The sequence below is a fragment of the Drosophila kikkawai genome, chromosome X, assembly GCF_030179895.1.
Source record: "Drosophila kikkawai strain 14028-0561.14 chromosome X, DkikHiC1v2, whole genome shotgun sequence".
Taxonomy (NCBI): domain Eukaryota; kingdom Metazoa; phylum Arthropoda; class Insecta; order Diptera; family Drosophilidae; genus Drosophila; species Drosophila kikkawai.
In genome coordinates this window covers 28,076,189-28,101,229 of record NC_091733.1, presented here as the reverse complement: position 1 = coordinate 28,101,229, position 25,041 = coordinate 28,076,189, and the positions used below count along the sequence as shown (strand labels likewise).

Sequence of the window (25,041 nt, the reverse complement as noted above, 5' to 3'; positions counted from 1 at the left end):
AGGTCCTTCAGGGGTCCTTCCTACTTCTCTCCAGTCGAGTGGAGAGCCCAACACACAAAACAAAACACAAGATGTCATATCATCGAAATGGCAGTCTCATTACCGAGACTTTGTTCCTTCGCTTTGTTCGCCTCCCTTTTTGTGTGTGTCTTTTGAGCCGGCATTAATCAAAGGTCTTAGGGTTAATGTCTTAACATTTAAGGGGGGATGTGGGGGGGAGAGGAATGAATATATATCCGATATACGATTATGGTCATAACTATAGTGAGTGGTGTTTAAAAGGGGATTTTTTTTACATGTTTCAAGATTTTTTTTATAAAAAAAGGGTAAATTTGTATCTGTTATGTTTTCTTATTATTATTAACTATTATTATTAATTTATTATTAATTAATTATTATTTATTATTATTAATTATTATTATTTTTATTTTCTATTAATTTATTTTATTTATTTTTTTATTTATTTAATTTATTCATTTTTATTTATTATTTTTTTTTTTTCCCTTTAATTATTTATCTCAAAAAAAAAGGTTTAAAAAATAATTTGTATCCTCTTATCTTGACCTTAGCTGTGTAACTAATACATGCACATATATTTATATATACCCTTCAGTTCCATTCCTCCCGGATTCCCGAAGGATTCCTCCGGGCACCGGGATAAGTTCCCGCGGAATCCCGCGGGACCGTCCATACAACGCGGCGAGGAACTTTCATACATAGGGTACTCCTGGCGAGGATCTCGAAATTCCGCCAGGAATCCGCACCAATCCCCCGGGACAGTCCCCGGGAATTTCGAACTCGAATCCTGCAGGAATCGACGAGGAATCCCGCGGGAATGGCTGGCGGGCATCGTCAAGGAAACCTGCGGGAATCGTCGAGAAATCCCGCGGGATTCGCTAGCGGAATCCGCCAGGAATCCCAGATGAAAACCTATAGAAAATTCCTGAAAAATCCCCCCTTCCTAGTAAAAATCAGATGTAATTTATTCCTTATTTATTTATGGATTGTAAATTTTTATTTATGTTCACTTTTTCTGGTAGCATTACATATTTCTGCATAATTAAACATATGTATGTACATACATATATGTATTTATGTAACTGCGTGTCACGGAGCCTTCTCTGCCGGCTGCTGGGTCCTTTAAGGAACTTGTTCTATCTGTAAATTAAATACATACATATGTCAAATCGTAAATTGCAGTACTTTGCACAAATTTATACATACCAACTTAAACTGGACAAAAAAACTTCGTAAATCCGTACTAAATCCCATTCACACCGTCTAGGTTGAAGTCGCATCCATTTTAATCGTCAATTCTGCAATTAAAATTAATAATTGAATGCAAATAAGTTCCACTTACCTTATAATATTTCATTTTTACGCAACTAATACGCAAAACACTTCTGAATGCAACAGCAGTCAACTCAAAATGCAAAGAGAATTAGAAGACAAAACCGAAGACCGAAAATTCTCGCGTGTCAGGGTATAGCCGACAAGGCAATGCCTTGTAATTAGATTCACAAAGGGCTGATAATCAAACGTGAACATTTCGGCCAAGTCAAAAGCACATTTTCTTAAGTGCTTATATACCACATGATTTTATACGTAAAAATTAATTAAATATAATCTTTAATATTTTTAAATATTCCTACTTATTTTAAAAAGGTCATTCTGCCGTCGGTGCAATACTCTTTGTTTTTTACACCAATTTTCTTTCCTCCCTTCCTTCCATCTCCATCTCTCTCTAATTTACGAACTCTCGCAACCGCTGCTTCGAACAGAGATCGAAAACAATAACAAATATGAGGATCGAACTTCGTGAAGCCCTCGGCAGTAGCCGAGCGTAGGTAGAATTTGTTTCGGCTATTTTGTTTCGAACTTCGCTGAACGAGGCCCATGTAATTTGTTTTTGTTTTTCGAACATACCGCGAGGAATCGGACGGGCCAGGAATTCTGGAACTGAAGGGTATTTATATGCACATACATATATATCCCTATTGTATTTATACATCACACAAAAACTATACTAAGCGCCTGTTAATGACGCAATTTCCGCAAAAGTAAACGCCTGGCCCTTTGCCTTTGCCTTTGGCAACCTTTGAGGGTCAGTTGCGATGGCCAACTCTTCGTTCTTATTGTCGTCGTCGTGGTCGTCGTTGTCGTTTGGCTGCGGCTAATTAACTTAGCGCATTGTAAATCGCCCGAGCATCGCTCATTTCTATGGCATCTCCTCTCCTCCCTATACTCCCAATACTATATAGTGGATACATAGTACGTGTAGCAACCCCCCGGGGGAGAAATGAGAGTCAATAAATAAAATGGGGGTTAGGCGCAATGAGCAACGATTCGAGGGGAGTTTCTTTTACTCCAAAAAAACAAGCCGCAACACATAAAGGGGGGGTTAAGTGGGCGAAAAGGGCGTGGTTGGAACCCTTTTCTTTTTTTTATATTTTTTTTGGTTGATTCTCTGCTCTGCAGACAATTCCAAGCCATTACACTGAGAAATGTGACACAATTTGAATAACATTTAAAATATAAAATTGAGCATCAATTCGGTTTGCTTTTTGGGAAGGGGTTAAAGGGTGGGGTTTTTGAGGGGGGTTTTGGGTGGGTTCTGGATGGGTTTTGGGTGGCGTCTTTGGGTGGGTTTTGGTTGGGTTTTGGGTGGTTTTTGGCTAGGTTTTGGCTTTTGCTTGGGGTCCCAACTCTTGCTTGTCCCCTGATGGATTTGCCTTGAGAAAATATTCTTTTGGGGCCCCATTTTCCTTTCGGTTGGTCTGGGTTTGTCTTGTTTTTGGTTTTATTTTTTCCCCTTTACTTTTTGTCTCTTTTTTTTTTGCTTTGTCTAAATTGCGTAAATTATTGGCATATGTTGTCTTCGCAGTCCTGTCGAGGCAATGAAACATTTTTAACCCTTTTCCTTGTAGACATTGCTGGCATTGACAGGGGCGTAGGGAGCAGGGGTGTGGGGGTCCCTGGAAAATGTCGAATGTCGGGCCTGGCATTTCATTGTATTTTAGTGGCCTTTTTCCTTGCCGCGTGTTTCCTTCGTTTTCCCTTCCATTTCTTCTCCTTTTCCCTTGATTCACCCTTTTTTCCCTCCCGTATTTAGGGGGGTTTTCTCTGGTTTTCTCCCTGTTTTTTGTTGCGTCTTTCTTCTGGCTCTTCCCGACCCCCCCTTGGGTGCACGCCTCTGTCTGACTGCCAGTTGGCTGTCATTTATCCCCACTTCGGCTTCAGTTTCTTCTCCCCTGCCTTGGCAATTCTTCTTCTCTCTCTCTCAGACCAACTCTCCAATTCTCTATCTTTCTCTCTCCCCCCCTTTTCTACCCAATTTTCTGCGCCTCTGGGTTGCCCCTTTTTTTTATCATTTATGGCCGTCGTTCTTTGGCTTTTTATGTGCGCTATTTTCGCGAAGTAGAACAATAGCCATCCAGAACCGACAGTCCCCCCTTCACAGAACCCAAAGTCCTGGCCAGGAGCCGCCATAAGTCCGTGAATCCTTGGCCACCTACTACTACTACAACTACATACTACTCCATCTTCTCTCGTGTGCCTTTGTCCTTTCGCCTGGCGCCCTCGCGCTACTTTATTGTCTTGCCAAAAGAAATAGACTTTTAATATACTTGGCCATTCAGAGCACAAAACATGAAGCTTCCAGGGGAAAAACTCCTCTTTTCTTTTTTTTTCATTTTCAAACAGGAGGACGAACGGACGGACGACAAGTGTCTGGGAGTGTGGAAATATTAGGCGATTTTGCCAGTTCATTGACTTGCCACAACAATAGTTTGAAGTTTGTCTGCCAAAATATGAGAGAGAGAGGCGGAGGAAAAGCAAGGAAAAACTGGGGGGGAAAAGCTGGCATAAACTGGTAAAAAGCTGGTAAAAAGTTTTTCACTTTAATAGTTGGACCAATTTGAGAGTTGGCTAAAAGGCCACTGGAGAGTGGCCATAAAAACGCAACTCCAATTTATTGTTTATTTATTTTATATATATTTTAGAGTGGCCATTGCAATTCAATAAATATATAAAAGTAGACCTTGAACCGAGTGTTATTTTTTTGATAAATACTAAATTCAAAATTCCACAAATCAAAATTCAAATCTGGAAAAACCATGGCCAATCAGAATTTAGAAAAATACAAGGAAAATGACAAGAACCCTACACCATCCAGCTCGGGTGGATCCCCGAATCCCATCTCAGGACGACTCGAGGCCCACAATCGTGGCCAGCAGGAGAAGAGCAAACAATTGGGCAGAGTTTTTGATATTTTAGAGCGGGCAAAAAATAATTTAAGGGTCATGGAAGAGCATAGATTGTCCCAAATGGAGGGTTTAAAAAATCTGCGAGCTCGGCTCTTTCAGGAGAATCAGGATCTGCGTTTAATGCTGCCACCTAGTAGCTCCATTTCAGCACCAATTTTATCCTTGCCCGGAAGCAGCAACAAGGCGGCGGTCACTGGAAATCTTTTGACGGCCACCGCTTCTTCAACATCATCGTTTCCCCGCAGAAAAATGTCCAGTAAATCGGTGACAATTGCCCAAATACCAAGTCAAAGTCGTAGTTTAATCACCAGCCAACCAGCAACTCCAAAAGCTAGTAGTTCTACGATTGTGAGAACACCAAGTCGAAGTAGGAGTTTGATTACCAGTCTTCCACCTTCAAGGACTAGTAGTTCACGAAGTTTACAGAGCAAGAAAAGTCAGCGAATTTACAAGAGAAGCAAGCACAGAATGTTGCCAGGTGAGTAATGTTATATTTTCTAATCAAATTTCATTTAAAATTTAATTTTTTTAAAATATTATTTAGGCAACGAGGACAATGTGTCAGCCTTTAGTGGAGAATCTGAGAAATCGGCCACAGCCAAAGACCTAAAGCAGCGTTTATTATCCAATTTCAAGTAACCAAAAAGCAGGAAATAGTTCTGATATCAAGAAATAAATTTATATGCAAGTAAAAAATGATAAAAGGATTTGATAAATATTTAAATATGGCATTTTTTACTTTTCTTTTTATATATTTTATAAGGGAAAGACACTCAATTGGTTTTCTAAAGACCAAAAGAGGGGATAAAATCTACCCCAACCCAAACCCCCTCCCTCCACTTTAACCTTACCAAAATCTATCAAAATTCTAGCATAATATTTACAGGGGACAGGCTTGACTCTGTCTTGTCCTTATTTTCAGGGGATCTTTTCCCTTATTTCCTTTTTTTTTTTTTTGTGCTTTATTCAATTTGCTGGCAGTGAACCTTCTTGCCATTGCCTCGTCCTGGGGGTCGTCGAGGACACACACACACACTCGACATCCATTTCAAAACAAATTAGTTGCCAACTGTCCGAAACAAATGTTGTCTAACGAGCAAAATCGAGTTGTGACTGACTCTCTACCCCCCAGCCAACACACACAACACACACACACACAAGAGGTATATAGTTTATGGCAGGATATATGATATGTGTCCTGTTTGGATTTTTCCTTGTGACTCTTGTCTCTTTTGTGTTTGTGTGTGGAAAGCAAAAAAACAAGAAAATTATATGAAATCAAGACCAGGAGGTAAGCAAAGCTCAGCATTTCACTCATAATGCCAGCCAAGATGAATGTTTGCCAAAAAGGATATTGATTGGACTAGGTCAAGGGGTTAGTTACTTTCCACACAGCATATTCTGCGAAATGTACTTCAAATACAACTTGCAGCAAGTCAAACACCGAAAAAGCTCAAAACTCAACTTGCAACTGAAAATTGTAAATAGAAAAAAAACTACTGCAACTCAACTGAAAACGGGGAAACTGAAAACTGAAAACGGAAAACTCAACTGAAAACTGAACTGAAACCGAACTAAGCCAAACCGAAAACTAAACAAGTTTCTGGCAAACCACCTGACCCCCACATGAAGCACACACAAATTACTTATGTGCGAATAGGTGGGTACAGGTAGGTAGGTACGTACCACCCACCCTACCACCCTCGGCAATACTCTTTTTTTCTCTCTCTTTTCCGTTACACTGTTGTTGTTTGTTTTCAAGTAGGTCATTAGAGAGGCCTTCGCCCTCACCGGCCACTTGAATTATTAAATTCCCCACCAGCTCCACTTTCAGTTCCAGGAACCTAGCCTAGGCACCTCCTCAAATATGCAGGCTCTCCTCTATATATATAAATATATATACATATATTCGTATTCCATAACTTACCTACAAGTGGAGAGAGTGGGAGAGAAGAAGAGAAAGAGAAATATTTATTGTAATTTTTTTTCGGTTTGCATTCGAGGGGAACTTTGACATTCAAGGGGCTTTAATCAAGCACAGAGCAAAATTATGTGACTCTGCTCTCTTAGAGAGCAGTAAAAAAATAGAAACTCTCCCGTTCGCTACGTCAAAGAAAAAACGAGAGAGAGTTTTTGTTTCGGTGTGCTCTGAGAGAGCCTTGCATATTATATCCCAAAATTAATCAAGAATTTTTTTTGGAGAGAAACTCACTCAGAGTTTAACAAAATAAAAACTCTCCCGTTCGCTACCTCAAAGAGAAAACGAGAGAGAAGGGTATAAAGCTTCGATTTTAATACTTTAAAAAAGTATAGATCTCTAAAAAATCTTAATAAATATTTATCAATTATAATTTACCTAACCCTCTAAGATCTCTACGCTTTTCAATGATCTCTCTTTTTTATCTTCTTTAATAATTTCTTTTTTTTTTATCTTCTTCGGTCTTTAGTAATCTCTTTTTCTATCTTCTCTCATTAATAATCTCTTTTTCTATTTTCTCTCTTTAATGATCTCTCTTTTTAATCTTCCTCGCTCTTTAATAATCTCTTTTTCTTTTTAATCCCTAGTCAAGTTTGAGGCCAAAGTGTAACCGCCTCTTTTATTCCATTGGCAGTAGTAGTCCCCATAAAAAGTAATTGGAATTTTCATTTAATATAAAAGCAAAGCGTGCCCAGGCACAGAGCCAGCGGAACACAATCTAACCCACTTCGCAGTTTGCAATCGCAGTAGCAACCAAAAACTATGCATATAAACGGGGCCACTGATGTCGTCCGCCTCGACACTCTCTCTCCCCCTCAACCGTGTTCTCGAAAAATCCCCGCCGCAATCCAGCAACTATCCCATTTTGAACTGGATAGGAAAAAGGATACAACACAATGTAGCCAGTGGAGCATCCTCATCCTCATATGTGTGTGTGTGTGTGTGTGTGAGAGAGTGTACAGGCTCGGCTCGTTGCTCATAAAACTCACTCAAGTAAAAGTACGAATGGTTTTCGATATGAAATGCATGAAACTGACAGGCAAACATATTGCGCCACACTGCCGAATAACCAGCCACCCAAAAGCTATAGCCATAGCCACGCCCACATTGCCCACTTTTTTTATATATTTTTTTCGTTCACAGGGAGAAAAGTTATAGCAGTAAACAGTGAACATATGTTCTGATCATTCGATTCCGCTCTGTAAAACATACAGAAAAAGGAACTTAAGAGAATGGTCTCCTTCTTGTGGAGGAGGAACTCTCATGCTAGTACATTGCAGGCAAGAAATGAGAGAACGAAAATTGATTTTGATCAACATTTTAAATACTCTCAAAGAGCAGCTAAAAATAAACTCTCTCGTTTGCTAGTACATTGCAGGTGAAGCATTCAAGAGAGAATGAAAGAATGCGAGGCAAATAGAGGGAGAGAGAGGGAGAGAGAGGGAGAGAAAGAAAGACCGAAAGACAGAGAGAGAAAGAGTGAACAGAGAGGGAACACTGTTTTGCTTTAAAACTAAGCTCTATTGGTTCTATTTTTAATAGAGTCCTTAGGCAACTTTGTTTTCTTTGGAGTTTGTATAATTTAAATTTCTTTTAATGAATTTTTAACCATTTGAAATGGACATTTTTTTCTTAGTGCAGACAGCCTCTTGTATCAGTTGGCTGACTGTTGGTTACCACTTGTCCGCTGTTGCTCCCTCATCCTCGCTTTCGTCCTGGTAAGCTCTTCCATCTGTCTGCCCTCGTTACCGGGCTTCACTCCTCCTCCTCCTCCTCGGGGCATTGTTGTGGGCCGTGATATATACCATATAGATATACATATATATATTATATCCCTGCCAGAAGAAGAGCAACTCCGCACCTCTCGCCTGTCTATTTATTCAGATATGAAAATGCATATTGTACACTCGACTCACGCCGCTTTATATGGGACATTTCTTTATCATCTGCGCTCTTCGCCTCCACACACACTCGGATATTTTTCCCTTTTTTAATATGCAACTCTGTGGCATGTGGAAAAAAAAAGGAAACAAATATATAGGAGCTACTCAGCGAGGCGTGCGTTTATTGCAATTGTGTTCCAGTTTCTTGCGTTTGAATTGGCGATGATTGCGCCAAAGAATGGAGTTTTTTACAAATGAAACTCGTTCTTCTGTTCTCACAGAGAAAAACATAACAACACCTTTTGGGTGACACCCTTTTCAAACAGGGAAATATTTATCGTGTTCCCAGGATAATATACCCACAAAGTTCTCTCTTGTTTCCAATTATTGTTTAAACTATCGAAACTAATTGGCTAGTTAACACTTTTTAAGACTTACAACAGAAACACAGAGAAATTGAGCATTTATTGCTGCTAATCGAAGGGAATCATAATTGACACGGACACATTTTGTTTATGAAATAATGTATCCAGTTGTCCAATTTAGTTGCTCATATTAGATTTCAACAAAATAATAACAACCTTTGGCTTGCAATTACTTTTGTTCTTTGAACAAACAACACACAAAATGTTCTACAATTGAAAATAATATATACATTTTAATTATGATCGAAGGCATTTCACTTGAAATTACATTTGATTTCCTAGCGTTTAATTAGGGTTCAAAGCAAGTGTGTAAAAGCCGTTTGCCTGGGCATATTACACATATTAAATTTCAGAAATGCACTTTGCACTCTGCACAACTTAAACCCAACAGACCCGGGGACTTGAATGTTAATTAAGTCCTAAAACCGAGGCAATATTTTGGCCAATGATTTTATCAGCAACTTGGCTATTTTGTTGACCCGAGTTGACCTGTGGCTCCTACTCATCATCCTGCTCCTGCTGCACATAATCGCCGTTTGACTTTGTCTGTGGCATTTTGATGGCGCCGTAAATTCGCGATGACACTTGACTTAATTGCAATTATTTGCAGGTGAAAAAAACACTACAAGAAATTTAATACCTACAAGTAGTACATTTATTAAGCGAATATTTTCATTTAAAAATATTTAAATTATTAAATCACAGACGCAGAAATAATTTGAATTTCATACTTCAAGATTTCTATTGATTGAAATGTTTGCTTAAAAAATTTGGTATTTAATATTTAAAATTGAAAAATGCCTATTATAAAATCGTAAAATTATTTTATATACTTTTTAAATATTATTTTAATACCTATTTTTATTATTGTACCATATGTTATATTAAATAATAATTTCTTATATTTTTTTAAAGTTTTTTGAAAGTTAATATATTTTTTAAAAATATATTTTTCGAAAATTAAGTAGAAATATATTGAATTTTTCGATTTTTAAATTGATTCAAATATTTATTTTTTAAGCTTATCATGATTTTTAATGTTCATATTTTTCATGTTATTTATAAAAATAAATTTATGTGAAAATATTTGTTAACTAATAATAATTAATTAATTCATTAATTATTTATTTATTTTTCTTTTTATTTAATAATTTTTTAATTTCTTTCTTTACTAAAAATAATAAATATTAAAATCTTCTTCAAAGCCAAATTTAATTTATAAAAAATATATTTTTATTAATTTAAGACTCTAAAAATATAATTTCCTAATATTAACTATAATACTTTTATTTCAAAATATTTTTTTAGAATTTTTCTCCTTCAATATTTACCTGCTGGAATGGTTCGGCTCGTGGGCAAAGGGCTCGGCGTATATATTTCGCACGGGGGGCACTCGGCGGGGCAGGGGCGGCGGCACCGGATTGTAGCCATCCATGATGGTATCACAATCGGAGTACTTCATCGATTTCATAGTCATTTTGTGTCTGGAATTCACTGTGCCGCCGACACTGCGACTGCGAGTGCACTTCACTTCACGATTTATGGCGGCTATTTGTTATATAATTTTTATTTATTTATTTGATATTGTATTCCTTTTTTTTTTTTAATTTCGTTTTGTTTTTCAGTCGCTTATTTTAATTGTAATTATTACAATTACTGTGACTGCACCCCGTACGAGACATGGACAGGGGCAGGGGGGGCCCGTGGGGCCTAGGTGGCATGGCGCCACCAAAAAAAAAAAAAAAAAAATTAAAGAAAACAAAAAAAAAAGGTATCGCTTTGATCGAATGAGAAAATCCTATAACTTCAGGTCGAAATCCTTATCTACCGGATTTCCCTTCGTTAATTTCCTGCTCCTTTATCCTTTTAATTGTATTCTCTCTTTTTTGTGGATTTTCTCTTGTATTTTTCATATAGTCTTCATGATGGCAGCAGATCTGAATGGGGAATAGAATTTATATATAAATATATAAGTGGGTGTTGTCTTGGGTGACAACAACAACAACCTGGTGACCTTTTGTTACGCTTTCAACTGGGAGTTTTCGTTGTAGTTTATTTTGGTTTTTTTTTAAGATTTTTATAAGTAGTTTATATTATTTATTATTGCATATTTTATTATTTTTACATTTATTATTAATTAATTATTTATTTATTATTATTATTTTTTTTAAGATTTTATTTTACTTGGATTTTAATGTATTTTATTTATTGGCCAAAATACCTTTCTTTTAATTAAAAAAAAAATGCCTAAATATATTTTAGACCTTAAAAAAGACTTATAAATTAATTCTAAATAAAAAATTGATTATAAATTATTTATAATTCTTTTTAAGTACTTCAAGATTTTATTGTACTTTTAATTTATTTTGTTTTTATTTATTTTTTAATTTTTTTTTTTTATTTATTGGTTAAAATATTTTTTTAATATTTTAAAAGTATGCCAAAATATATATTTTAGAACTTACAACAGACTTAAAAATTATTTTAACCTCGAAAAAACTTATTTATAATTAATTCTTTATACTATTTAATTCTGTAAAATATTTATATTTAAGCTTAAAAAAGAAAAAGGCATTTTTTTATAATTAAAAAAAAAGTATTTAAATATATAACTGACCTACAAAAATACCTAAGAACTTGTAAATAATTGAAACTCTTAAAAAAAAATGAATACCCTCCAAATTCTCTTTAATTTCCATTCATTTCCGGGATTGATTGTGGGTAACAACAAAACGCTTGGCAAAATGTTAATTATTTTTCGCAGTAGCAGGCATCTCCCTAATCGGTTCTGATCCTACCAATCGAGGAAGCTGTATGCAGTTGCAGTTGCCTCCCAAAAATATATATTTATCGATTTCCCCCTTTTGGAAATTGCCAAACCAAAAATCATTCTTGGCCCGTGGTGGATGCATCCGTTCAAATAACCAAACTGAAAACTGGTTTTCTGCAGCAGCCATCGAGGGGGAGGAGGGAGTAGGAGGAGGGAGCTGGAGGAGGGAGCTGGAGGTAGTAGGGAGCTCGGCAAACAATCAGAATAAGTGTGGATTCCATTTTGGTATCTCCCCCCCCTTCAGCCTCCCTGCCTGCCTGGCAGCAGTTTGTAGTCTCATGTCCGACTGAACATATTTGTTACACTTGCCGCCCTCTTTATCCGATTGGACTGGACCAGACACACCAGTGTGTGTGTGTATCGCTCTAATCACAAAATCCCACCCATGATGTTCACCACACACACACACACAGAAAAATATTCAAAGTCATCGTGTAATATTGGAAAAACACTCGGGAGGGGGGATACATTGGAGGGGAAAACTCTCAAGTTGGGACGGGCGCCAAACAATTTCGAATGTAATCCGTTATTGTGAAGGAGATCGAAAAATGTATCTGTGGGATACAGATACACGCAGCAGCACGAGCTCTACCATCCGGATAATGCGGCATATCTTTGGGATTTTCATCTCAAATTAAATTTATGATATGGCACAAAAATTGAATAACACCCAGGCAGCAGCAGCAACAACAATGGACACCAAGTGAATCAAAATCAATCAAAATAGAGGTAGTAGGGGAGATCCAAGTGAAGAAAAGGGCAGCTAGGTATTGGAAATAATACCTAAAAAGGCTTTTGCCAGACAGAGACACCTCAAATGAACCGCAGAGATGCAGAGATGCAGCAATGCAAAGATAGAGATACAAATGCAGGAAATACAAGTGCACAGAGAGAAATCAATAAAAAACTAAGGAAATATCTTAGATTTTGTTTTATATTTATATTTCCCACAGCTTCTGACTTTAATAAGTTATATTATATATTTATTTTCTATTACAAATCTCTAAAAACTTTATCCAGTGTAATGTTTATTCTACCAGATACATTGTATCTCAACCGCAACAATTGGTTGCCACTATTTTCTGTGTGAGATACAAAATGTATCTTTGAACCTGGCAAATTGCCATTAATCAAACATCGAACAACTGCCTGATTTTTTGAGGCGTTTATTAATTAACACAACGCAATGAACTAGCACATTCCGCGCCAGTGAAGCGAATACATTCAATAGATACATTTCGTTTTTTTGTTGTTGTTTTTATATCTTCTCACAGCGCCCGGCTAATGAAATATAATTTCACGTTCATTAAAAGCCAAGCAAAAAACGAGACAAAGAACTCTTTTAAATCCCTGGTTGTCGTTGAAAAAATTTCAACAATTACAACAATTCAACAACAACAAAACAAAGGAAGAGAGAAAAAAAAGCTATGTAATCGCATAATTGCTGTTCGAAAAAAAAAAATTGAATGAAATATGAACAAATTATGACAAGTGTTAAAAGGGAATATTTGAGCTAAAAATAAAAAAACAAAAATAAAAAAATAAAATAAGAAGAGAAAAAAAAGTTAAAGGAATTTCATTGAAATTTTTTGGTTATAATTTTCTTGGAATTTTTAACCCCAAATTTTTTCAATTCCCTTGAGAATATTAAAGACATTTTTGGGAGATTTTTTTTAGAGTTTTTATGCTTCTTTTTGAGAGTATTAATTATTATAATAATTTAAAATTATAATTTTAAAGAAAATCAATTACTTGCAGAAAAGATTATCTTTTCTTTATTCAATCCCTTTTAATTTAAGCCTATTTAAAATTATCTCACAGCTTTCAGTGCCTGTTATCTGTTCCTAAATCCATCTAACTGATACTGAGAATTTTCATATATGTTCACTGGAAAATCCCAGACATTCCTATGATTGATCCTCCTCTCTCTCTCTTTCTCTTCTAGGAAATCTGCTGGCCAAATATCTACTACTGTTGCTGGCTTAAAACGCATCTCTTCGCTGATACGAAATCTACTTGTTGGCCTGGGCGGCCAAAAGCAAAAACAGCTCAAAATTTACTGGCCACAGGCACGAAACACAACGAGTTCGTTCGTCCAGAGAAATATTCCAGCTGAGTTTTGTCTGTGAGGAGCATTAATCTCCGCTCCGGCTACCAAGTTCGCTGCACTCTCGGGGCGGCCTACGCGAAAAATGCAGCGCGAAAAAGAGGCAGCAACGCGGCCCAGGCAAGATGCACTGGGAATAATATGAAATTAAATACTTAAACTAAGCCCAAGGCATGTAATTCATGTACAAATAATATTTCGAATTTAAAAAAATATTAAGAAAATATTTCTTTAACTTTAAAAAGCTTGAAAATTAACTGAAAGTTATTTAAACAATTAACTAAAATGTATATAGATGTATTTTTTTTAATTTTAAATATTTATAAAATTTACAAAAATTTATAAAGCTTGAAATTTATTTATTTATAAAATTTATAAGAATTTGTAAAGCTTGAAATTTTTAAAGAAAATTTAAAAAACCTAAAATTAATTAACTTAAGACATTTTATTTTTAAATATTTCTAAAAAAAACTAAGAAATATAATAAAAAGTTTTCAATATTTATGGAAATTAGAGAAAATCTTTGCACATTAAATATTTATAAAAATTAATGAGAAACCCTTACATTTTCATATTCCAAATATTTTTAAAATAATAAAAATATTCTATTTAATTTCCAGTGCACTTGGAAAGGAGCGACGGACTGCTCCTTAAAAAATTTTTTTGTTTTGTAGTGCAAATCATGTTGACGCCCCCCTCCGCCTCTGCAAAACCTCCTCCAAGGCACCCCAAACACAACAAATCCCTGCCCCTTTCGCCCACCCAAAATGCTACCAAACGAGTTCACAGCAAGTTGCTCTCCGAGAAAAAAAAAAATATAAAAAAAAAATAAATAAAAAACCAACGACAAGTTTCCAGGTTTGCGTTAGGATGCAGCTTCAAAAAAAAAAAAAGAGTAAGAAAAAATAAGAATACAGGAGAGACACAAAAAAAAAAGAGGAGAAAAAATAAGAAATAAGAAAACCAAAAAGCAGAGCTTGGAACTGGGACTTGAACTGGGAATCGGACCATTGAGCAGCACAGCGAGGATTGGGTTTTGGGATTGGACAGAACTGGTTTCCTTTTGGGAAACCAGAAAAGAGCCTTGGCCTCCCTCCCACTCCACCCCTTTGCCCCATCAAAATGTCAGCGACTAAATGTAATTAAAATTGATTTTATTTCTACGCGACAAACATTGGGCAGCATAAAACAATTAAATGGCGTCTCCTTCCCTCCTTCAACCAAATTTGATGTCAACAATTTTGATTATTTATAAATAGTCGTCGCGAGAGGAGTGAGAAAAGTTTTCGGTTCAAACATTTGCCACAAATGTCAGAAATAATCATGATGGCCAACACGGCATTTCATTTGACAACCAATTCCCACTCCCTGTGGCGTGGAGTGGAGTGGCATGGCGTGGCGTGGCATGGCATGGAGTGTGTATATTTTTCTCCCCCCTTCGACACTTGGTGTTTTTGTAGACAAAACCAAAAACCGAACCGAAGAGCTAAAGGGTTGCCCAACAACATTTTTATGGTCGCCTGCCTGCTGCCTGCCTCCCTGCCTCACATTTTTCTCGTTTCTCCCAAAAATGTTTCCAGTTTTTACGAGTGGGCCGAAGACGAGTGCGTGCCACAGGACGGGGGAGTTAGAGGGGGTAGAGGGGAGGAGGCAGAGAAAAGCTAAACAGGAACAGAGTCCATATAAAATATGCTTTTCCAATTAGCGTTTATTTGGTTTTTCATTTTCTGTTTTATGTTTGCCCAGATAAACACAACCAAAAACACGCCTCAAATAATTAAAACACACTGCGATATAAATTAAGAATATTATTAAACTAAAATAATTTAGAACTAAAAATGTATTTCTATTTGAAAACCTTTTAAAAATATTATATTAATAAATATACTTAAAAATAAGTTATAAAAAATATTTAGAATATTTTTTAAATATTTTATCTGAGATATTTATACCTTAAATCTAGCTTAAAACTAATTTAAAAAATAATAAATTAACTCAATCATATTTATAAAATATATTTTAATTGTTATTTATACATCAAGCCTCATAAAAATCTTAAAAACTATACAAAAATATATAAATTAAATACAAAATAAACTAAAAACCTACTAATCATTTTTCTCTGTGCAATTCTGATGAGCAGCGGGTCGAAAAAAAATCTTAAAGAGGAAAACTAAGGCATAAGAAGGGGGCGTAGGTGCCACAAATAGGGGGATTTTGATTCCATTCGATTTGATTTGATTTTTTTGTCTGTTTTGGGGCCAAAGCTAATTGGCCAAAAGCCATTGGTGGCAAGAGTGTGTCACCCGGAGTTCATGTGAAACATCAGGCAGCTGCTGCTGCTGCCCCACAATTTTTCCCCCCTTCGCCTGGGAAATCCCAAAAGAGTTTCTCGAGAGTATCTTCTTCCAAGAAGATCACTCAAAATAATCATGGGAGCTGTGCCAGCGAAAGCTCTTGTCACGATCGTTTCGTTTATGGAATTGGGAGCAATCTGCTTGATCGCTTTTTTTTCTGGTTTTTCTCGGGGGGGTTTTCTATTTTCTTATAATTTTTTTTTTTTTTTTTTGGTTCTTGAACTGAAAGAAAGATCACTTGAACTGATCAAAGTTCAGGCGGTGAAAAGCAACATACTTGATGGCTTGTTTTGTAATGCCATCAATTTTTTCTTGGGATGATCATTTGGGATTAATTTGATAGATATTGAAAGATTTTGATAAATATTGTTTCTGTGTCAGAGTTTGTTTGTATTTTTTGTTTGTTTTTTAGATTTTTGTAGAGGAAAACCAGAACTGGATGGTCAAAAAATGTGGAAAATAAGATCAGTCTGTTTATAATTATTGTGAAAATTTCATTTATTTATCATATAGTTATACAGAATATAAAGAATTTATAAAATGTTTAAAATGTATAAAATATATAAAATATATAAAATATATAAAATATATAAAATATATAAAATATATAAAATATATAAAATATATAAAGTATATAAAATATTTAAAATATATAAAATTAGTTATCTGTATACATCCTTTGTCTTATTAATTTTTGTAATTAAACCCTCTCTGACTTTGGCAAATCTGCCACAAATATTTAAACTGACCCCATAAATTCCCCCCCCCCCCCCCCCCCCCCCCCCCCCCACACACACGATAATTCCAATCTGGCACAGATATATACATATATACAGATTTAATGAGGATTCCAGATGCGGCACGCAATCAAATCGACGATCCTCAATGGCAATGACGCACATGATCGCCCAGAAAGCTGAGAGAAAGAGGGATCTCCCCTGGATCTTCCCTTACGTAACCCCCCTTGCATATCACGCTCTATACCCCCCTATATTTATTTATTTTCTTCTCATTTTGTGTTGATCCAAACTACAGTCTCACATAAATTAACGCCCCTGTCATAAGTGTGTGTGTGTAGTGTGTGTGTGTATCTTGTGTGCATTTCAAGGTCTGGCCAGATATATATACATGTGTACATACTATACTATATAGAGTGTTGTAGGATCCATGAAACCGCACGCACGCGTGTCGTCGTCGTCTCCCCTTTTGTTTAAATATTTTGCGTGCCTCGAGATTTATGTTGGTGCAAGGCAACAATTGCAGGAGGGAAGCCGCATTTATTTGTCTTGAAAGTTTTATTGCTTTTAAATTTATGGTCCATGGTTCGGGTCGTTCTGCTCCTTTTCTTTGCTTTTCTTTTCTCTTCTGATGATCATGTCACAGGGCGAGTGTTCACACCTACATAATTACAGAGGATCCAGCAAGAGGGGAGGGTGAAGGGGGCAACAGAAACAAATATTGCACATCTGCTGATTGACTGTCTTTTTTTCCAGACTTTTACAATTGCAAAGAGAGAAAAGAACTTTAGTTGAGATTTTATGATCTCACAGGGAAATGGGTTTGCTAATTTTAGGAGGAGTATAGCAATTTTTATAGATTTTTTTTTTATAGATTTTTTAGATTTTTTTTTATAGATTTTTTAGATTTCTTATAGATTTTTTATATTTTGTTAATAGATTTTTTGAGCATTTATTTATTTTAAAAAGTCTTTAAAAATGATTAAGAACTTGTATAAATTAGCTTTTAATTATTTTTTTAAATTAATTATTATAAATATCTTTATCTCTGTTTAAGTATACCTTTTAATTCTTTTATTTATGTGTGTCTCTGTGTTACTTTTTTAGATTTTTGCTTTTCTGTCCCATTCCATAAACGACAGAAATTGCCCTACAACATTTTTCACTTATCCACATATACATTTTCCTAGCCCTACTCCTCCTCATCCTCTACCCCCTGGTTTTTCCCCCTCCCCACTAGCCAATTCCCTGGTCCACCTACTCTTGAGTTTCGGCGCTTCGCTTTGTTAGCTTAACTTTATTCTCTTTCTTTCTGTTCTTTTTTTTTTCTTCTTCTCTGTTAATGTGCGAGATGCAGATACAAAGATACAAATGGGTGACCATGTGTGTGAGAGTGTGTGTTGGGGTTTATGAGCTGCACTGAAAGAAAATCTTTAAATAAATATTAAATCAATTTCCTTAAAGAAATCAAACCATTTTTAGAGGTATTTGTGTAATTAGTTTATATTATTTTATTTATTTGTAATTTTGCTTTTTATTTTTGGTTTAAATATTTTTTCAAAATTTTTTCCAGTGCACCCTGATAATAATCAAAGACACGACAGATTCAGTTCTGTTTCTATTCGAGCTTCGAGTTGAGTTTGGGATTCGCCTTGGCTTTCGAGAGTTCAGTTTCGGTTTCAGTTCATAGGCCGTTGTAATTCCCCAGAAGCGCCCAATATATTTGTATCTTTCTTCGGGTGTGTGTGTGTGTGTGTGTGTGTGTGTGCATAAGATATTAGCATTCTGTGCGTTAATGCTTTCATCTTACAGATACATTTAGCTTTTTTTTTCGTTTGCGCTGGCTTTTTGCCTGCGAGTTTATTTCTTTATATACCCTTGGAGGGTATTATAATGGAGTTTATATAATCTTGAACAGCGTCAACAGGCGAGTCGATCTAGCCAGGTTTGTTTGTCTGTCCTTCTGTACGTTTCTAAGCCAACTAGTCTCTCTATTTTTAAATTATTTGAATAAAACTAAGCAAAAAGACTAGTTAAGCACACTGCAAGGGCATCCAAATATCGGCTTGCCAAAGGCTGCCTTTCTTGTTTTCAGTTTCATTAAATAACAAATTGCTCTTTTGTTGTGTGTGTGCCTGAATGTAAATGTGTATCTGTGTATCTTTGTATCTTGAGCTTAACTTTTTTATGATGTCTATGCAAGCTTATGTGTGTGCACTTTACTTTTTTGCCTTTGTTATTAATGTTGTTGTAATAAAAACAGAAAATAAATAAATAAGGAGACAGAAGGAAATGTGTAATCGAGTGGTGAGACTATAAAATACCCGGTATATTGTATATTGATACTATTTAGGGATTTTAATTTAAATTCATAATTTTTTATAATATTTTTGTATTACATTTTTTTTTTTTAATTTTTTTTAAATATTTTGTATATTTTTTTATAATATTTCTTTTGTAATATTTTTGTATAATATTTTTTTGTATAATATTTTTTTATAATATTTTTTTATAATATTTTTTATAATATTTTTTTTTTTTAATATTTATTTATAATATTTTTTTATAGTATTTTTTATAATATATTTTATAATATTTTTTTATATTTTTTTTAAATATTAAAAGCTTTAAATATTATAATTTAAACATTTATATTCGAGACAAAAATACAAACTGTTGAAGAAAACCCTCCCCTAAAACATAAGATTTTACAAATAGCACAAATAATATATAAAAAAGTGTTAATAATATATCTTCTCAGAATAAAACCTATTATTTATCCTAAATACCCCCTATATACCCTGCTAGTAATGGGTACCGGAGAGCAGAGTATAAAGGAAAATAAAGAAAAGTTTAAGGAGACGCGGCGGCTCAAAAACTTTCTTTGTGTCGCGCTTCTATTTTATGCTTTCAATAAATATTAACATTTTCCTCAGAAGAATGGAAGCAGGGCACTAACCTTTATTATTAACCCACCCCTGGCACCGGGAATTTGCCCGCCTTTTTTGGAAAAGAATAAGAATCTTCTCCTTCAGTCGTCGTCCTTCCCTGCCCCGTTTTTTGTTGCTTTAAAAACTTTGTCGGCTTCCCTTTGTCTTTCAGTTCAATTAACGTTACGGGGGCTCTTGTTATTTTTAGTTTAGTTGACGCACATTTTTCATGTTTATAAAATGTCTTCAAAGATTTTAATCTCATTGAGTTTCAGAGAGAGAGAGAGAGAGAAAGAGAGAGGGAAGGCAGAAGAAAAGAAAATTAGGGTGGGTTTTGGGTTGTGATAACTTATCAGTGAGGGCTGAAAAACCTGGCTTCTGACATGGCCAAGAAAAACTTCTCGACATCTGACGAGTTCTATACATTTGTAGGGCACAGCACACTCCCTTTGTCTGTGTGTTTGTGTGTGTGCTAAGCAGCAAAAGTTTTCCCGGGCGGAAAATCTACATGCAGTCATGAGCTGATAATGGAGACCACAAAACCAAAAATCCTTAAACTTTAAACCGAAACCAAAAACTGGAAAACCAAAAACAGCCCAAAGGCAGAGTCAATCAGAAGATAAGTGGCTTTATTATAATAAATATGATAATTTTTGCCTTTAAAATATTTAAATAATATTTAAAATTAAGGAAAATATTTAAATATTATTTAAAATTAAGAAAAATATATGATTTAATTATAATATTAAATTACTTTAAGACATTGATTGTAGTTAAAGCCTATTTTAAAGGGGCTCTAATTGAGCCAAGAGTTTCTTCTACAACTTCCATTCCCACCATTTGTACCTCTTGAAATACATATTCCCCAACACTTGGCTGGTTGATTGTGTAACTCATCGCATCTATCAATGATTCCCATCTATTTCGAGCTAATTTCCACTTCCTCTTCGACTGACACTCCAAGTCGGAGTCCAACTTCTCCTCTGGCCTGCTCTTCTCCCATTTTCTTGCTGAAACATCACGTCAAAGGGGCTGAGACTTCGACTGACTGACTGACTGACTGACAGCTTGTTAAGAAAAGAGTTGGGATCCGGAATCCATGATCCATCTGGGGATCCGGCAATCTGCCCACACGAACGAAACGGAGACACCCAAAAGGGCATGATGATGATCATCCCAAAACTCAAACCCAAACCCTTTTTTTTCTACACTTCTTGTCTACTCTAGTGAGCTCCCACCCCTTCCTCTTAATTTTTGGACCCACCCACACAGGCTGAATACACTGAGAAAAAAAATATTAAATGTAAATTTTTAAAGGGTAGAGAATTCAATGAAAATAAATTTATTTTAAGCAATTTTTAAGAGTTACAAATTATATTTTAAGTGGAAAAAATATATTGCTATTTTTAAGTAATTTTTTTTTTATCAATTTAATATTATATTTTTAATAAAAATACATTTCCAAGTCAAAAAGTCTAAAAATTCATAATAATATTCATTATTTTAAAGAAAACCTTAACTTTTAGGTATTTTTAAACTTTTTAAATATTTTTAAATAACTATAACTATTTTTAAATATTTTTAAAAATTAAAATAATACAATTTTTCTCCCGTGCAACTTTACAATTTAGTTTAAAAAAGACTATAACATTTATTTGTCGCTTCAGCGGTCACAGAAATTGGAATGGATGATGGTCGATGTCGATGTCTGGGGTGTCTCCCTCTCTCTGATGGGGGTTAAATCTAAGGAAAAGTTTCGCTTCAGTAAACCGGCAACGATGTTGCATTTTAACAAGCCAAACTTTAAGTCCGAGACAACAACAATAACAACAGCAAAAAAACTAAAAGAGGCCACACACATGGATCGTTAAGAAGACGAGCTATAAAGGTAGATATTACCCAAAAAAAAAAAACCTTGTAACTGGCTTAAAGATTTCAATCTTGATCGGCTTATCGCCGCCGATCGTTTTGCATACGAAATGAGAGAGAGAGAGAGAGAGAGAGGGTTAAAGCACAGACTCTAAAATGTGTATCTGTATCTACATCTGCATATATCCATCGACGGCAACCGCCTGCGAAACGTTTTACACTCAATAAAGGCGTCAAGAGCGCCATAATAATTATCACAGACACAGGCCAACAACAGAGCATTTCCATGCCCATTCCCATTTGCAGTCTCAGTTTCAGTTTTAGTTTTAGTTTCCTTTTTTCTTTCTCCTTGGCGACTATTAAAAGCCAACAAAAACAGAGAGAGAGATGGAGGAGGAGGAGGGACGACTTTGGTTGAAATGCGAGTGGGAAAATGCAGTCCATAAAATGTGTAAATAAAACATCTACAAGGAAAATGCTGGAAAAATTGTATTGAAAGAAACTAAATAGCTTAAGGTATTGGAAACATAATTATTTGTAAAGGGTAATTTAAGTTTTCAGGGATTTCACATACAAAAAAAGTCCTAAAAAGCCTTAGTTTTTATTTTTAAATCGATATAATTATAAATCTATAAAAAAAAAAAACAAAAATTAAATTTTAATACTAAATTTCAGTTTTATAGGTTTTTCATAAATTTTAACTTGAAATTTATTTTTATTTTATTTAAAATTAATTATAAATCTATAAAAAATATAAAATAAATTAAATTTTAATACTAAATTTCAGTTTTATAGATTTTTAATTAATTTCAAGTTAAAATTTATTAAAAATATATTAAACTGAAACTGGATATTAAAACTAAATTTATTAGGATATTAATTTCCGCCTTAAAGTAAAGACTCTATCCCAGAAACATCTGCTAAATATTGGCTACTTTTCAGGGTAGAGCAGCAGGTGCATCCCAAAGTGTTGATTGGCATCTTCGTTTGCTGCCTGTAATTAGGCGGGCAATGCCCCTATTTTTTTTTTTTACCCCACACCCCACAAACACTTTCTTTTTCCCCCCAACTCAAGTTAATTTTCCCCTCTTTTTGCTATTCATTTTGGCTTGTGTTTTTGCAATGAATGAACATTTTTCTTACACACATGCAAATGAGCAGCAGCAGTTGGCCCAAAGAACTCACAACTTCTTGACAACTTGGTGGAGAGACGACGACTTGCAACAATAATTGGCACATGGCCAGATATTCCAAGTCCATTGATGAAAAGCAGCACCAGCTACAGATATACAGGAGATATATATACTATATACACAGCTTAACCCAGCAGAGGCATCGTTCGTGCATTCGATTTTAAATTTAGCCACTTGAATTTCCGTCCTCCTGCCTATTTATTTTTTTTTTTTTTACGAGTCAGAGAGAGAGAAGGAGAAAATAGAAATAGGAGCATCAAATATTTTGTCGACTTCCGCTCGTAATCACCAATTAGTAATGCCACACTGACAAATATGCCAAACTGAAAACGAACTCAAAGTTTTTTGGAGAAGGCGAGAGCGAAAACCCCAAAATACAAAATATCAAATACAAAAAAATCCCAACGAAATGGTATGGAATGATATATTATTTGTAATAAATTGCGCTGCTGCCCAGAAGAAGACGACAACGACAACGAAAACGACGACGATGGCGATGGCATCCTGCAAATGGCCCCAAAAGTTGGGTCACACTTTCATCATTAGTCAGCCGACTCTAAGGCTACTAAATTCAAATGAAATGAAATGCCTGGCATCTGCAAACTGTAGATACAGATACAAATACAGATACACACACACACAGCAGACACACTTTGCGCATTGTCAAATCTACCAAATCGAAGTGTATCCAATGGAACGCCAATTCCCTGGGGAGCAATTCACGCTTCGCCCATAAAAATGTATCTGTGCCAGCGTACACTTGTATCTGGAGCTGCTTTTGTTGTATCTTTTGCCAAAGAAATTAAATAAAAATAAGAAAAATGACCAAAAATGAAGCAGTTTATGCGTGGGTGAGGTAAAAACCCCTAAGGAAGTTAAACCTTGGAAAAACTTTTTAGAAAAGAAAGTATAGCACAAAAAAAAAACTCAATGAAATAACTCTTTCGTTTGTCATTGCTTGTACATTACAGGCAAAGTGTGAAAGAGGGAGAGAAAGAGAGAGAGATTTTTTTAAATATTTATTAATTGTCTCAATATGAAGTTTTTTTAAACTAAATTAATTCTTGTACTAATAAAGCATAAATAACCCTTTAAAATTACTTTTTTCTTATATTTCTTATATTTCCTTTTATAAAAGTTAATAAATAATTTTCCTAGACCAAACTTTGCCGCATAAACCCTAAGAAAAATCAGTGAAAACTTTTTGGCATTTGGTTTTGGGTTTGCCTTTGCATTTTCGCTCCATTTGGCTGCCTTTCTTTCGGGTTTCGCACTTCAATTGCTCCGCCCAGTCATCTACACACTCGCCTTTACAAAAAAAGCTGACCAATCAATCGATGTGTTTTATTTGGACCTCCCAAAAAACCCACTCCTCCCTTTTGGTTTTTCCTTGAGGGGCTTCTTTCGGTTTTCTTAAGAAAGATCAAAGGGAAAAGCAGCGCCTGGGAAATGAGCTCAAGTGTTTTGGTTCTTCTTTGATTTCTCGAGTGGGTGTGTGTGTGTGCTCCTCCCTCTTTCGCGAGGGGGGAAAAAACCATAGAACCTAGAATTGGCCATTGGTTTTTAATGCGTCGCGTTCTAGTTTCACTTTCACCACTAACCCTCTTCCCTATTAGCGGGGATTGTCTAATCGCATTGATTGATGTCTTCACCGGAAACTGCACGCAAAAATCCAGTTATCCTTCTTTTCTCTCTCTCTCAAGTGCCTCTGTGTGTTTTGCGGGCTGTTTGTTGTGGGTTTTCGCGATATAAATTAATGAAAAGCATTTAAGATATATATATATATCTAAGTGGGAGGAAAGTTTCACGCAAAAGTTCAATGTGTGTATGTGTGTGTGCGGTTTGGATAATCTTGCTCTTAACCGCAGAAAGAGAAACAGACGGAAAACAGAGGCAATTCGGTTTTTCGGCAACAAGAAACACTCAATGGAAATTAAAGCAATTTCCTGTGGCAATTTCAAAGATGCTAAATTAAAATACAAACGAGACACACACACACACAGCATCAGAGCAAGAGAGAGATACAGATGCAGATATGTACATATAGCCGGAGCTGCAGATACACGACACACGAGGAGTATGCTAAGACCGCCATTCATAGATATTTAATTAGCAGAGTGTGCCTAAAGTGAGAGCGAGACGGGTGTAGTGGTAGTGTGCAAGCGAGACAGGCGGCTTGTAAATTGGCAATAATCTCAAAACGAATCTGTACACAACAAGAAAAATATATGCATTTGCAGACATTTAACATTAATTTTAAAGTTAAGAAATTAACAAGAAAAACAAATGGTAAATAAGCTAAAACAACTTGAGAATCATAAGCATTTTGAATGGCTTATAGGGTTTCGAACGACAAAAACCTGTATAAATAATAACAAAATGCTAATTTATACTTTTAAATCTAGATTTAAATTATAAAATATTTTGTACTTAATTTTTGTTGCTAATAAATATAATAAAATATTAT

At 35.2% G+C, this 25,041-nt stretch overlaps 2 protein-coding genes and 1 long non-coding RNA gene across 7 annotated transcripts in view; 1 reads left to right on the top strand and 2 right to left on the bottom strand.

Moving 5' to 3' along the window:
• The window catches only part of Ten-a (tenascin accessory), a 176,664-nt gene that overhangs the window by 119,365 nt on the left and 32,258 nt on the right, over window positions 1-25,041 (bottom strand). For 2 of the 5 annotated variants that reach the window (XM_070287772.1, XM_017168681.3), the window contains exon 2: window positions 9,883-10,488. The exons of the other annotated variants lie outside the window; for them this stretch is intronic. In XM_070287772.1, coding sequence (XP_070143873.1) covers window positions 9,883-10,028 — 146 coding nt within the window. In that variant the 5' untranslated portion in view covers window positions 10,029-10,488. The remainder of the gene's footprint in view (window positions 1-9,882; window positions 10,489-25,041) is intronic. 5 annotated transcript variants of the gene reach the window in all.
• Window positions 982-1,963, bottom strand: LOC108076027 (uncharacterized). Its single transcript, XR_001770757.3, has 2 exons — window positions 1,225-1,963; window positions 982-1,158 (listed from the first exon to the last, which is right to left on the bottom strand). It is a non-coding gene; the product is annotated as an uncharacterized lncRNA (long non-coding RNA).
• LOC108076024 (uncharacterized) lies at window positions 4,029-4,989 on the top strand. Its single transcript, XM_017168684.3, has 2 exons — window positions 4,029-4,743; window positions 4,810-4,989. Exons 1-2 carry the CDS (start codon window positions 4,116-4,118, stop codon window positions 4,902-4,904), a joined length of 723 nt encoding a protein of 240 aa, XP_017024173.1. The 5' UTR covers window positions 4,029-4,115; the 3' UTR covers window positions 4,905-4,989.